The sequence below is a fragment of the Python bivittatus genome, unplaced genomic scaffold (genome assembly GCF_059951505.1).
Source record: "Python bivittatus isolate LINGU-HERP-01145 unplaced genomic scaffold, Pbiv_v1 ctg000020_np1212, whole genome shotgun sequence".
NCBI lineage: Eukaryota > Metazoa > Chordata > Lepidosauria > Squamata > Pythonidae > Python > Python bivittatus.
Window position 1 is genome coordinate 2673073 of NW_028277030.1, and position 15650 is coordinate 2688722.

At 38.2% G+C, this 15650-nt stretch overlaps 2 protein-coding genes across 5 annotated transcripts in view; one reads left to right on the forward strand and one right to left on the reverse strand.

Moving 5' to 3' along the window:
* Window positions 1-6341, forward strand: part of ADARB1 (adenosine deaminase RNA specific B1) — a 77326-nt gene extending 70985 nt beyond the window's left edge. For all 4 annotated transcript variants that reach the window (XM_088133382.1, XM_088133389.1, XM_088133392.1 and 1 more), the window contains one exon: window positions 1073-6341. In XM_088133382.1, the coding sequence (XP_087989508.1) occupies window positions 1073-1249 (177 nt within the window). In that variant the 3' untranslated portion in view covers window positions 1250-6341. The remainder of the gene's footprint in view (window positions 1-1072) is intronic.
* Window positions 6342-11229: 4888 nt separating this feature from the next.
* COL4A1 (collagen type IV alpha 1 chain) overlaps window positions 11230-15650 on the reverse strand; it is a 146003-nt gene continuing 141582 nt past the window's right edge. Inside the window, exons 51-52 of the mRNA XM_088133408.1 lie at window positions 14171-14343; window positions 11230-12405 (exon numbers count right to left, since the gene is read on the reverse strand). Coding sequence (XP_087989534.1) covers window positions 12324-12405; window positions 14171-14343 — 255 coding nt within the window. The 3' untranslated portion in view covers window positions 11230-12323. The remainder of the gene's footprint in view (window positions 12406-14170; window positions 14344-15650) is intronic.

Below are 15650 nucleotides of genomic sequence, written 5' to 3' on the forward strand. Positions count from 1 at the left end.
GCAGTGGCTATTTCCTTTGTAACAAACTGATGTGTGTTGGGTGTATGGGTGCTTCTGTTCTCCCATTGTATTTTTTTTTGTTCATGTTTGTGTACAGGGCAGGCTATATAATCTCCTCTTTGGGTCATATAGGAAGGAGTTGGGTTTAGAATGAACAGTCAGTAATGTTTTGAGCTGCTGTCTAGCCACTCCTCTCATAGGGGTGAATTGGAGTAATTTTTTCTGGAATGCTTAATTTCACATCCCCTGCCCAGACTTGACTCTCTTTGAGCTCAGGATTTGTCTTGCGAACTTCTCCCTCACATCGAATTCTATTTTAATTATTTGGAGAGTTATCTTGCTAATGGACAAGACCCTTTGACATAATTTCTCCTCATTATTCTGTTGAGTTGAGAAGAATAAAAAGACATGAATAAGTTACAGAGGAAACATATTTAAAACAAAGAACCTGACTACTCCAAGATATTGTGAGCTAGAGAAACCTACTGTAATTTTAAAAATCTACAAAAATATCTGGAGGGATAAGAATGTCTCTCTCCATAATCTTCATTCAGCTGGATCCAAAGCACCTGCCTCTGCATGACGAAGCATATTGGCTGTAGCCCCGCGAGCCCTTTTCCTTCCGGAAAAGGAGGGGCTGCAAGATGGGATGCTCCTCCCTTCCTGGCGGCATCTTCATCCTGCTGAGCATGATTCAAATAACCTTTTGGGGGCTGTTCTGCTTTCAACAGCCCTTGCTAAAGGGGAATGAACCATGAAACAGAAATGAGTAATTTACTGGGAAAGGATGGGTTGGTTTTAAATCCAAATGCTTTTTTCTGTTAGTAAAATTCTGCATCAGCTTTTGGACACTTACTACTTATTTGTGGGTTCAAAAGCATTGCAGTTTAATGTTGAAATTACAAAATAGGAGGAGGGATGTGGGGTATTTTGTGTAGATTTAGATATTGATTCTAATGGAAAGTTTTATCAGAAAACAAATCAGTTCATTGGGTTTCAGTTTGCAAGAATTTAGAGCAATCAAGATGTTGCTTTATGTTAACATCTCTTTTTTTCTCTTTGATTTGTCCAGCTTCCTGCCAGCCTTCATTCAAAAGTCAATAAGCCAAATATGTATCATGAAACAAAACAGGTAGCTGCAGAATATCAAACTGCCAAAGAGTGTTTGTTTAAAGCATTTCTGAAGGCTGGCCTTGGGGCCTGGGTGGAGAAGCCTATAGAGCAGGATCAGTTTTCCCTGGTTGTCTGAACTTCGTGGGACTCTGATGGAAGCTCCAGTTTCTGTATCAACATTTCATCTGTACATCTGTAACAGCAGCTTTTTAACTTTTGTGGTTTGGGGAACTAACTTGTGACCAATTACTTTTTGTTTTGTTGAGTTAATTCAAACTAATGAAAAACTGATAGTATAGTAACTAGCTTGGAATCAAAACAAAATTATTTGATTACTATCTCAAGACTTTATCTTTGCAGGAAAAAAATCTCAGTGCAATTTTTTCAAGAATTCATCTACAGTTTTTAACAATTATTTTAATGCATTGCCGTCAGATGCATATATAATGCACATTGAATAGAATTTTTACATGCCACTCAAGTATGTACTTTGATTTTGTGTTCTATTTTCAGAGCCTTAGAAAAAGAAAAAAAAGAAAAGTTATGCACTTTTAGAGTTTTATTTTTAAATTGATTAATATCATAGGAATGATACAAATTACAAAACTGGACTGGAGTTTAGACAGTTTTTCCTGCTTCTGCCCCCCCCCCCTTTAAAACACAGCTCTCTTTGCTGTGTGTATGTGATACAGTTTTTAACATGCTACTTTTTATTCCATTTTAAAATACTTGTCTTCAGTTAGCATTTATATACGTTGTGATGTTACTGGTTTTTACCATTGTAAACTGGAAAATATTTGTAAACTAATACAGTGTAGATTTCAGCTTACATGTAGGTGGTTCTGTGTTTCACAGGAACCTCCTGAAGTACCACATTTATCATATTATCAGTGTGGTGGCCATTTCAGAACACTTTTTTTGTGAGAAATATGCTGATTTGCCAAAAACCAACTGCACATGAGCACCACAACAGTTAAAGAAGTGAAAGGTTATTCTAAGTTAAACTATATGCTTTTTAAACATTTAACTTATTTTCAGCCAAACTGTATATAACTATGAGGTTATGCTGCCTGTGACTGTAAACATATGGATATAAAACTACCTACCCAGATTATTCTGCAATGTAGTTTTGATTGATCTAGTATAATAGGAATACATGTCAAGCACCTATTTATTTATGAAGTACCTGATCCATCAGCATGTTTGTACGTGTCTGGATCTCTCAAAGACAGCAATATTAGCAGAGGGAATTAGTACCTGTGCTGAGCATAGGTCTTCAGTCTCCCTACTCTGCTTAACAATCATGGCAACCGCACTGCACAGACTATTAGCTGCAAAGGCTCTCCCTGAAATGCAGTGTATATATGTCCTAGTGTTGAGCTAACTAATCCATAAAGCCAGCTCTTCTACCCACTTTCAGTGTTTCACAAAGCATTTACTCTGTTTATTGATTGATACCTCACCTCTAGCTTTATCTCAATCAGAGGAAGTTAGTTATAAACATGAAATTGTGCTAGGATTTTATTTCAGTAATAAAGAAATCTAACTGTAGAGCTAAAACTAAATTAATAACAATAAAATAAAAATCAGAGTTTGGTTTTTTCAATTCCATTCTGGCAAAGTATGTCATGTAGGTTTAGCACTGTTAATAATTCTGACTGTTCTCATGCTTGAAATGGTAACATGTTTTGCTAAATCAATGCCAGGAATTTCAGGTGTAATACTAGATGTATATCACATATAACTTGGCCTCTATAGGATGTGATGTTCATATTGAAGGTTTCACATCAGCTGTAAGTATTTTTAAATATCTGTGTGATGATATGTAGTAGATAAAAATAATAGCTAGCATCTCACTTCTGAATAGAGTCTGGATATGACTGTATACATTGTATTGTGTTGATAGATACAAACACCATGAGAGAGTATATGCATGTCCATGAAAGCCTTATTCAGTATTTAGTAAAGATGACCCTTGTCTTTCTCAAGGGTTCCATTCCGGTGTAAAACTGTGGATAAGGAAATCACAAATAATGAGACCTGAACTCTATGGGAATTTGGGCAGGCAGGTGTGTGGGGGGGAGAGAATTCCAGATTCTATGGTCATCTCTTCCTACCATGAGGATTTCCTTTCTTCTTCTTCTAGCAGTCATCTGTGCAATGGTTTTGTATTTGCTCTTCCTATTCTTGCTCAGTCCTAGCAAATCTCACTGTGTCCACCCAGTCATGAGATCCTCACATAACGCTCATGTGTCTTCCTCACAGCAAACTCATAGCATATGAGTGGTCAGTGGGCAGCACTAGCAACCGATGATGCAATTGAGAGATTGTTGCAAGCAGTCTGCAGACAACACTGATATCCAGTGATGCAATAGAGAGGCCTCCCCATTGAGACTGTAAAAATGTCATGCAGAGTGGAGAAGTCAGCATGAATCATGTGGCATCTCCATCAGCAGCCAAGTGAGTTGCTCCAGAGAGAGCCAGCTGCTGCAGAAAACCAAGTGAAGCCTCATGGCTGGGATGATCTGTCAAGATCCATCATGTCTTAGCAAGGAAAAAAAACAAAACAAATACAGGTACTTTGCACAAATGACCTAGCTCTAACCCTAAAAAAACATACTTTATGCATGTACAAAGTCCACTTCTCATTTAAGTACATGCATAAAGTAACCAGACATGGCGAAAAACAGATATGCAAAAAACCTTCTGCAACTATTGAAATCGGATCTCTAATTATTAGTTGCAGATATGCAAAACTGCAGATAGCAAGGTCCACCTGTTTTTTGTTTAAAAGGAATTTTTTTTTTTTTTTTTATCTGCGCTCAGTCGTTACCGACTCTGCAGTGACTGCTTGGATGAGTCCTTGCAGTTTTCAAGGCAATTGTTTTTCGGAAGTGGTTTGCCAGAGCCTCCTTCCTAGGGCAGAGCCCAGCTGGCGAACGCAGGAGGCGGGGTTTCCGTTGCTTCGCACCCTTTTCGGGCGCGTGCAGTTTTTCGCGCTTACCGGCAACTGCTCCCGACTCCTTTTTTGCAAGGCGCCGCCAGCATTTTTCCTCCCACCGGAGTGAGAGTACCCATTTATCTACTCACGTGAGTTTTCGAACTGTTGGGTTGACAGGAACTGGGGAGGAAACAGGAGCTCACCCTGCTAACGCGAAGGCTGGACTCGAACCGCTGAAGCATCGACCATTTCTGGCCGGCAACTTTCAGCGTCATTAAGCCGCTGCGCCACCGTGTCCCCCTAAAAGGAAAAATAGTTCACTTAAAACAACTAATAGGCACAATAGTAATAAATTCTTATATTGACAGAACCATACAAAATTTAGTCTGCAAGACTAAATTTGCTATATAAAAAATAATTTGCTATATAAAAAATAATTTATATAGCACATTTAAATGACAGTGAGTAATGTCTTACAGAATTGTGACTTGAATTAAATAGGAGACAGCCACATCCACATGCTTAAAAGTTCATCACATAAATATTCTCACTAAAACGTATTCCAGCACTGATGATCAAAGCCAAATTATGAACAACTGGAAAGTAAACCAGCTGATAGATAGGATTGCCAACTGTCAAAATAAAACATTGTCTTGTCTGAGCCAGATCTGGAAACAGAGCTGTCTGGTTCATGGTTGGTGTCCAGAGGGTCTGGCTGATGATGTAGGCCTGATTGACCTGTAGTTTGAGAACAGCCCAGCACAATATCTGTTGAGTTAGTTTAATTTTTTTAAAAAACAAGCTAACAAGAAAAAGTCTTGCTTTTCTGACAACTGATTCAACAGCACAAATAAAAAGCAAAACTAAATAAATCCTACAGGATTGTTGACTTGTTTTCCATAATTGATTGGCAACCTGGATTGTGAGTCACCCTGATATTCCCAATAATGCTTTTTGTGTATAACAGTAATTAAGGTGTCCTGTAAATTCTCTGCAATTGCTGGCTTGAAACAGACTGTTTTTCAAGTATTACAGTGGCCTGATTTGGACAAAAAGCTGAACCATCGTTTATTGCTGTGTAAGTGAGCAGAAGTGAGTGTGGGACCAGGTATTCCTTTAACTTCTACAAGCCTGTGGCTGGGTTAAAAGAAGAAGATGCTTCCGGTATCTTTCTCAGGATTTATTGTTACTTCAAAATTGGGGGAAAACCCAGTTAAACTGGCTGTTAGAAAAAAATCATATTTAAACTGACCAGAGTTTCCCCCATTTGAATTTAACAGCTAATCCTTGTTTGTTTTTGTTTTTGTTTTTAATTAAATAAAAAGTTCTTCAGAGCAGAAGGAAATGTCAGTCCACCCAAGCTTATTTCAGTTAATTTCCTTAATACTGATCCATGCTTAAGCACTGAATTTCTTTGAAGTGTGGAGTATTAGTTGCTCTGTTTTCTCTTCCCCACTTCATTTCTCTGTCTCAGAGATCTGCACTGTCATTAGCAATAAAAATATGAAGGGGGAAGCTTATTGTTGTGTAATGCCTATGGCTGATTTTATGGCCCCTGTAGCAAGTAACCTTCTTAGGTAGTTCCAAATAAGATTACAGGATAGAAAATTATCCAAAATAGCACAAACATCTTTAATATTATTATTGCTGTGTTACATAACAATTACTAAGCATGCTGATATAGCTGTTTCACTGTTCTCATTTTATTTTAAGGGAACTCATCTTTGCCAAAGTATCTGTCATTTTTATTAGGATAACTTGTGTCTGTGTGAATTATACTACAGTCTAGTTTTTATTAAGCCATTTGCTCATTTCGAATTAGCAAAAGTATTATTAACATGGTATGATTCCTTATTACAATAGGATTACACAAAAGCTTACACATGCTGTGAACAGTGAACTCCAATGGTTGATGGTGTGAACATTCCACCACATAAACTGAATTCCAGTGTGAATTGTCCACATTTGTATTTACATTTCTCTGTGATTGACAGGATAACAACTCTTTGTTCCAGCTATAGCATAAAAATGCTTTCACATGATAGGCAAGAGACGTATTAATTTCCTTTCCTTTTATGCTCCAAACAACTAGCTGTTTTCCTTGCAAAATGGACAATTAGAAATGCCTATTTAATAATGTTGTGATTTAATGGCAATGGAGATTTATTTTTGCTTCATTAAATTTGAGAAAAATTTCTCAGACTTATAGATACCTTTTCAGAGGTGAGAGAGAAACATGATTGGAATCCAAAAAGTGAGTTCGCAAATAAAATGGACAAAACTGTTATTTGTGCCTACGTGTTATACTTTCAATGCAAAGGTTGACTTGCAAAGTATGCAAGAAAATTAAATACAATGCTAATGATTAAAGAAAAGGTAAAGCTCCTTCAATGTAAACGTCATTAATGGATTGCTGCCCCAGGATGGGTTATACCTCACAAGGACCGGCAATTATATTTGGCCAAATGTATTAAACTGAATCCTGTAGAGGCTGGAAATGAAAACCCTGAAGCAAGGAACTTGCACACTCTAGAAGGAATGGGAATGTTTGGCAAGGCCCGTGAGCTGGCAAGACCAAGGAAGCCAGAATGCCATGGAGGTCAGAATGGTATTTTGAATGCTAGTCTGTGGCAAATACAGAATCTTGAAAACGGTAAGAGTAAATTTGCAGCCTCAGTTACATAGTGGTGAGTTAATTAAGGCAGGATCTCTTTGAAACACTTTCCCCCCACAACTCTCACATCTGGACTGAGTTGCCTGGGATAAACTTTCAAATGCCCTCCCGAATCTCTCACAATGGAGCCTATTAAACTACTCAGTGAACATTCAGGGGAAAAAATAGGCTGTTTGAGTTTTCTATATATGTGTCAGGTTCAGCCCAAAGAACTCCACGAGACAGTACAGATACAGTTCTGTTGCATTTATTAGCTTCAGCCTCTTAGACAGAATCTCTCCAGACTGAATCTACACTTCCCAAGCCAGCCAGCCAAAACACCGTGAATTCCTTAGGATGGTGCCAGTCTCATCTTCTTTACCTTCCCACGCTCCTGCTGGGAGCTAAGGAAATGTTTATCTCCCCAAGCGCGGCCTTCATCAAACCATTCCATCACAATATGACTGTTCAGAATATGAAAAATAATAGAAGAATGAGCTTCTACAGAAAACAAACTGTATTTAATAGATTTTACAGAGGTTTATTGGGTGAATTCTCATGACTGGAATACTGCAGATGGAGGTTATAATTTGTTTAAAAAGAATCAGAATAATGAAAAAGGAGGAGACATTGCTCTGTATGATAAAATTATTCACAACTGTTCAGAAATTTAATTCAGTGAACTTGACAACATTGTAGACAGCTTCTGAGTTAAAATAAGTACAAATAAAAAGAATACTTGTTTTGGTATCTACAATCTATGTTTTTTTTTTCTATGATCATTCAACCAACCAAGAACATGTAGATAGAATGCTTTGGAATAGCAAATTGGAGAACTTAGTTAACAGCTGTTTTAATGATACAGGCTTTGGTTCAACCTGCCAAATAGCTGCAGAAACATGAGAGAATAATTTCCAGAGCATCTCCACAATGAAATAATTAGGTAATGTAGTTGTGACTTACTGTTAAAATGCTCTTTCTAACTGACCATCTGTGTCTACATCTGAGGTTAAGGACCTTATTACACAGTTAATACCTGGAAAAGCCCCAGAACTATTAAAAGAGAACAAAGATTGGTGGCCAATTTATTTACACATTATTATTATTATTATTATTATTATTATTATTTGAACATGTTTTCTGTTGGAATGGAACCATGCCATTGTTATCCCTTCTATAAGGGAAATAACTTGATCCTGCCAACTATAGACCCATTAGCCTGCTTAATACAAGCTATATGCCAAAGATCTAGAAGTATGACATGGGGTTGAAAGTGTGAATGTGCTGTTGAGGAACAGGCTGGTTTTATAGTCTACTGTCTGCCCCTTCACCATTTAGCTGAAAAATATTCTTCCCAACCCAGAGATTCCCTCTTCACAGCCTTTGCAGCCTTCATTGATTTCAAATCAGCTTTTGATTTGATCCTATGGGAAAAACTAACAGACCAAAGACTGCTGAGTCTCTCTACTCTAACACCTGTTTGTTAGATGCTACCCTTGAGGACATCTTTCTAGAGCTGTTCCCATGCAGAGAGAGGTGAGGCAAGGATGCATTTTAGCCCCCTTGTATATTAAATCAATAATCCAGGGCCTCATGGCTCCTAACCATCACCCTATTAATACATCCTCTGAATTAGTAAACAGAGTGGTTCCAGCAGTTTTGCATGCACATCATGTTGTATTCATGTCTCTCTCCCAGTTTGGAATGAGATGAGCACTAAGGGCATTCGTCTCTTTTTGCCTTGAAGAAAAACTTGTTATAAACCATCAGAAAAATAAAGTTCTAGTATTTGCACAAAAAAATTACAAAATCCATAATTGGAAAATTAATGGGGATTTTATCAAGCAGATAGATATCAGAAATACCTGGAGTGCTGTTCCAGACTTCAGTGTCCTGGAGAGAACATTTTTCCTTTATGGATGGTGTTGGTCACCACACTGAACTTCTTCAGCTGTCCTGAGATTTTGCCATTCAAAGGGAGCATGTTTCATCCCTGCAGCTCGCAAGGTCTTTGTAGCCAATGTCATCTCTCTAGGGCATCCACACCTGTCCTTTCTACAAAGCTTGATCTCTCTAAATTAGCAGAGTTTAAGTTTCTTGGAGCTACTCTGGCTCCACTCCTGAGGACTCTTGTTGGCTTTGAAATGTACTAAAGCAGCACATCTGGGATATTGATTTCCAGATCAATCTAACTGGTTTGTTACCTTACAGCTCTTGAGATTTTTTTTCAAATGGTTATGCACCAATGTTCTACCTTTCTTCCATTACTGTTTTGAAGCTTCAACAGGCGAGGTTGGATGTATTGCCTTTGGCTGTTTTGCTGGGACATTACAAAACATTCAGTGCACAGGCCCTTGTGAGTGGCTCAGTAGAGTCTTTGAGCTATATGCTTCTTTGCTGCCCTTTTTACAGAGAATCCTGAATCAGTTTCATCCATCCCATCCTGATGAAACTCCCAGGTAGTGAACACAACTTATATTGTCTCTCTTTGTATCCAACCGGGATTCAGATCTACCCTCCAGGATTGCTGAATTTTGTGCCTTCATGTATACCATCCATCTTTCATTTTGACTGAAGAACTGTAACAATTTTTACCTTCTATTTTTTGCTTTATTGTAACTTTTTATGTCTATCTTTGTATACAGTACTAATAGTATGTATATGTATACATACACACACAGATACATTTCGTTGTATTGATTGTATCGTATTTGACTTCTGGCCTATGGCCCTAATAATAAAGATTTGGATTTGGTTCCTATAGTCCCTTTTCCCAACCCTCCCCCAGTTCCCCTTCCCATTCATCTTCACCTTTGCAACCCATTTAGACCTCATTTGAACAGAAGAGCACAGATTAAATTAATTTAATAAAATTAAATTCTCTGATTCTTCTAGTTTAGGGGAATCTATGTTTAGCTCTAATTCTCCTCTTCCAGACCCCTCTTGACATTCTATTAAACTCTATATAATACAGTGCCATTCTCTCCATTTCATCTTATTTCCCAATTGTTTCCCAATATGAAACAATCTGAAACACTTGTTTCGTAACAATCAACCATCTATTAAGTCCCAAACGCTAAAAGATTTTTTAAAATCTTACCTTCTTCTTATATATCAATTATTTAAACCTCAAAGGTTCTTCTCTATTAGTTCTTTATAAGATTTATACATATTATACTCATTGTTTTTCTGTTATATATATTGATTTATATAACAGTTCTACTATTGGATATTTCACTGTATCTGGCCTTGTGGCTGTAATAAACAATTTCATTTGATTACTTCTTTATAAAGTATTATTTAGTTTTATAATATTTTATTCATCTTTTGAAGCATAGAAATATCTTCTCTTCCTTGTGGTTGAAATAAAACTAGCTTGAATGGAAACCCCCATTTATACCATTTTTTATAATTCTTCTGTCAAAGGCTTGAAGGCTTTTTTTCTTTGTAACATGACTGGATTAATATCTATGTCAAATTATCCCTTCCAGCTCACAAACATTTTGCAAAATTCTGTCTCTCACCAAGCATTTACAAATATTATTATTATATTCCTTGGTTTTTGACATCTGGTTGAACCTAGGAGTAAAGACTCTATAGTCTCCATCTTTATCTGAAATTTAAATCTTAAACTTAAATAGCTTGTCATTAAGTATTGAAATAAGAGATCCAATTAAATTAAATTAAAGTCATTTTGACATTAATTCCTCTAATTTTCAAACTATTTTTTTTTTATTCTACACATCAGCCAACTCCTGCATAAAGTCTGTAATATCTTCCTGAACTTTTCCAAAATCAAGCTTATTTTCCATAGTAATATCTTACGCTTTGCTATCAGTCTGGACAACCTAAAATTTGAAAAGGCATTTTTTTTAGTTGTTTGTTAACTTGTTCAACCATACCTACCAAGTCCTATTGGACTGTATTTGTTGACTCATCCAATTCAGTCTTTAATTCTTGTTTGAGTTGCTTAATTAAGATTTCCTATCAAATCAGTTTTAAAACTTCATCCTGAATGGTGCTTGATTTTCACACACTCCATTGGAACATCCTCCTCCATTATGTTTCTTATTCCATATGGACCATAATAGATTTTTAACTCAGCCTGAGACTTTTAAGGATGTCTAATCTGTTTGACATAATTCCTTACTAATATCAGAAAAAGTATCACCGCTGATGTTGGTTGATGCACGTGTGTGTGTATGTGTGTATATATATATATACCCACACACACACACGTGTGTGTGCGGGCGCACGGGTGCTTTTAAATGTTAGTGACCTGCCTTATCAGTCATCTGCATTCCATTTAAATGCTTGCAAGGTAATACTTCCTACATTTCCACTCAGCAATTCTGAATAGTTTAAAGGAATATGTTAAACTTTATCCACTTGAGTTATGTGTTGAATAAGAGGAACATCTGCAAATATCAGTTCTAAGATGATGGCTACACATCTGGAATCAAAGTAACCTTAAGTCCATACAACCAGCTTCTCAAAATCAAAAAACCATTGCTGCAAAAAATATTTTTATACAAATTGTTTTATTACAGACTTTAATTTCTGAAAGGTCCACTGTGAAGGATTTACCAAGAGGGACTATTTTAAAAAGTATTTTAATATAATTTTTATACAACCTGTTTTACATATGATTTTTTGAATTATCAGCATATTTTATAGAAACCCAATATAAGCATGTGGGTTTATTAACTAAAAGATTCAACCAAATCATAAGGCCGTTTATATATTAAAATCAAGTCATTCAGTGTATTAGTGCTTTAAAACCCTGAAAATATTAAATACATAAAGAAGAAGCTCAAGATCTGAATATTACTGGAGTAATCACCAGGTAGTTGACTAGCTTTTTTTTCTAGACAATTTGATCATTATCTAGGAGGATTAGTTATTTCTCATATATCCTCTAACATGAGAGTGGATACTAAGGAAAAATACCTTATAATTAAAAAGCGTTCAATGCTTCATTTGCGGAATGGCTAGTATATAAATATTCAACACCAATCGGCTTGCACACACGCTGGTCCAACCTGTATTCCCCAGGAAGGTGGACTAGAAAGGGCCACGTAGTACCACAGAGCAGAAACCTTCAATCTCTCAGCCAGAATTCTGCTTCCTTAGGTCCAGGCCTTTTAATGCCATGCAAGAGGAAACACTGGCATGCTGCTGTGTCAGTCAGGACTATTGCTCTCCAACAATACTTTGGGTCCAGACGTCCTGTTGGTATGGGTCAATTTGTCTAACAAACATCCTAACTATGATAGAATCCCATATATGTAAAGCATGCACTTGGAAAAAGGGAGTTGCACACATGGGGCAGAACTGGATCCTCCTTTTTTATTTAGAGCAGGCTTCAGTGCATCACCTTGACGTACAAAATCAGGTTTCCTCAAAAGTGCCATCTGAAGCATTGTCTCCATTGTATCTTCTTCCTCTTCAGCATACAAAGGCCAAAAACGTAGAGAATTTAGTCAGGCAGATTCCTGTAAGGCACTTGATGGCTTTATACCTGGTAACAGTGAGGTACAGAGGATATATGCCTAAGCTTCACTGCTGTTAACAGAATAGCACCATATTGTGAAATTAGGTACAATGGGGAAGTCATTATGTTCTTTTCATACAGACTTGGCAGCGGCTAACATTTGAGTGTAGTTCTCCAGCCTTCAGTGTGGAAGGCGTAGGTTTTCTGAAAATTGAAAACAAAAGTCACTGTCAGCGAGGAAAAAACAAAAGGCACAGTGAAATTTGTTGTTGCAGTCCAGGCTTCTTGTGTGATCATTTCCACATTCATTCTATGGGCCAGGCTGCCTGGAAGTTGAAGTCAAACCCACTAGGAGGGCCTCAGGTTGCTTACCTTTGTCCCTGAGCACAGAATTCTGAGACTCAGAATACAACCCTATTACCTGCTACCATTGAGTCTGGCATTTACATACAGGTGGTCCTCAGGTTACAATGGCAATTGGGATTGGGATTGCTGTCACTAAGTGATGCGATCATAAAATGCAACATCACGTGACTGCATCACTTAGCGACGACAGTCCCAGTTGCCATTGTAACCCCAAGATGCGCAGGTTGTTAAGTGGGAAACAGCAGAAGCCCCAAGTAAGGAGTGTGGGGGTGCTGCAGGGGGACGGGGGGGTGCCATGAGGGGTTGGAGGAGGCTGGGAAGGCCAGTGCAGGACATGAATGAGTTGGGGGAGGTTGGGCCAGGCCCTGGGAGGGCAGGTGCAGGCCGTGCGTAAGTGCAGGAAGGCCAGAGGTGGGTGGTGTGGTGTGGCATGAGCGCAGGAAGGCTGGGGGTGGATGGTATGATGCAGCGTAAGCACAGGAAGGCCAGGGATGGTTGGTATGGCACAGCGTGAGTGCAGGAAAGTCTGGGGTGAATGGCACGCACAAGCGCAGGAAGGCCAGCCAGTGGATGGCCTGGTGCAAGGACAGGAAGGTCGGGGGTAGATGGTATGGCGCTGCACGAGTGCAGGAAGACCAGCAGCTGGATGGCGCAGTGCAAGTGCAGGAAGGCTGGGGGGTGAATGGCACAGCGCAAGCGCAGGAACACCAGACAGATTTACCAGATCATCTTGCAACCTTTCCTGCTGGTTTCCCCATTGACTTTGTTTGTGGGAAGCCAGCAGGGAAGGTTGCAAATGGCGATCATGTGACCACAGAATGCTACAACTGTTGTAAATGCGAGCTGGTTGCCAAGCGTCCGAATCATGATCACATGACCACAGGGACACTGCATCATCTGGAACTTCAAGGACCGGTCATAAGTACCACCCATTCAGCACTGTTGCAACTTTGAACAGTCACTGAATGAGTGGTCAATAAGTGAGGACTACCTGTAATTAATTTGATTTATATGACTACCCATCTCACTAATGTGACTCTGGGAGGCATGATTGATTTCCAAGTTGATACATAAAAGATGGGATTGTTAGAAGGGTCAAATCTTTGTTTCCTAACCAGATGGAAAGCAAATTCCTAAGTTGTAGGAATTGCCATTTCTATAAAGTGCCTCCTACAAACATGGTGGTCTGATATTTCCCTGGGTAGAAGTCACAGTGTCAACTCTCTCAAATTAGCTGCTATACTCCATATATTCCTGGTAAGCCGGTGGAAATAGTAGCCAGATTAAGCCTGGAATAGAAAACATGCCCCCAAGTAAGCAGCAGAAAAGACTGAGGAGACATTGCTGCTTCACAGTGCAAACCACCAATTAGCAGCACATTGGCTGCAATGCTCAAAAGCACTCTTGGTGGCCAAACTCAAAATTGGCCATAAGCCATTGAAATATTGGGACAGGTTAAAAACACAAGGAAAACAAGCCAAAAATAGATAAAAGTTGCAAAACACATTACTGGATCAATCCAGCCATACTTACGTTTACTATGGAACATAGGTAAAAACACCCCTTATCTTAGAGCAGCTAACACAGCAGGCTTCCAACTTACTTGAACATTTCATTCCTCTCAATGGTGGCAAGCCAGTAGCTGTAGGCGTTGGCGTAATAATTGCAGGTGCCCTTCCCATGGCACTCAACGAACGGGGCGCTGCGGAATTCTTCAAGGCAGGAGCCCGGAGAGGCCAGTGCTTGCCCAGAGCCTTCCGCTCCCGCGCTGGTGTGCTACCAAGTGACACAGGGTACATTAGTTTACACTAGGGACAAATGCTCTTATTGCACATAATTTTAGAGGACTTCCAGTAAATATCAATAATTCAGTTCATTATCTGTACTCTATAACTTTATGGCTGGCAACAAAACCTGAAGTGCACTGATTTGTACCAATGTAAATTTAAAAGGACTGCATAACAAAAATTATTTAATTTTATAAATTTAAATTTAATTTAATTTAAATATCATGTATGGGGGAAAAAAACCCTTAGTATCTGACTTTAGGCAATGATTTACAGCCCAGTCCCATATATATTTATTCAAAATGAAGATCTACTATATTTAAATTAGTCATACTCCTGAAAAATCATGTTTAGGGTTACTCTTAAAACAGGAGTGAACATATAGCTTGTAGAAGTCTCCAAATAAAGTTACTAAAATGTGGTCACAAAACAGCAGTTTTTAGCAGGACAGATTTTCATGAAAAAGCACAGCCCCCAGCCACAAAATATTGCCTGCCCTTATTGGAAAGCATGACCCCCAAGCTTCAGAGTTAACATTTCACTTTATGCAACACTAATCCATAATAAATATGAGATGGTCCTTAGTCACACATGTTGCTCTTTATACAGAGAGTGTAACCGTTTTTTTCTGAGATATTTTATTGTCTTGACTCTGAGATCTATGAATTTCAGGGGCTGAAATTCAAAAATGAATGTCACATTTCTTAAAATTTTTGAGGATAGGTTCTTGATAGCACAAAATAAAGTTGGGGAAGAAGGATGGTGCTGAAGAAGACAATGATCCCTTCAAGATCCCATAGGAAAAGGTCATAAAAATATAGTTGGTTATAGTAACTCTTTCTTTCTCTTCTCCCTCTTTATAAGGTTATATTGAATATACTGGTGTTTTATTCTTAATATTAGTCTAGATCAGTGTTTCTCAACTTCAGCAACTTTAAGATGTGTGGACTTCAGCTCCACATATCTTAGCACGCTGGCTGGGGAATTCTGAGAGTTGCAGTCCACATATCTTAAAGTTGCTGAGGTTGAGAAACACTGGTCTAGATTACATTCAACATTGTAATTAATGAAGTACTTATTGCTGATTAATACAATGATCATTTCCTTGTGCTGTGACTTCTAATACTGATTCCAAATGTTTAATCACACACAAGGCTGGGAAATGTACTCATATGTCTGTAGAAATGAGCATGGAAGAAACTTGTAGGATATATTAAAATCAAACACAAAAATAGAATGAAAAAGAATAGCCATGACCCATAACTTGTTAAAACTGAAGCAATACCTTATTGGCAA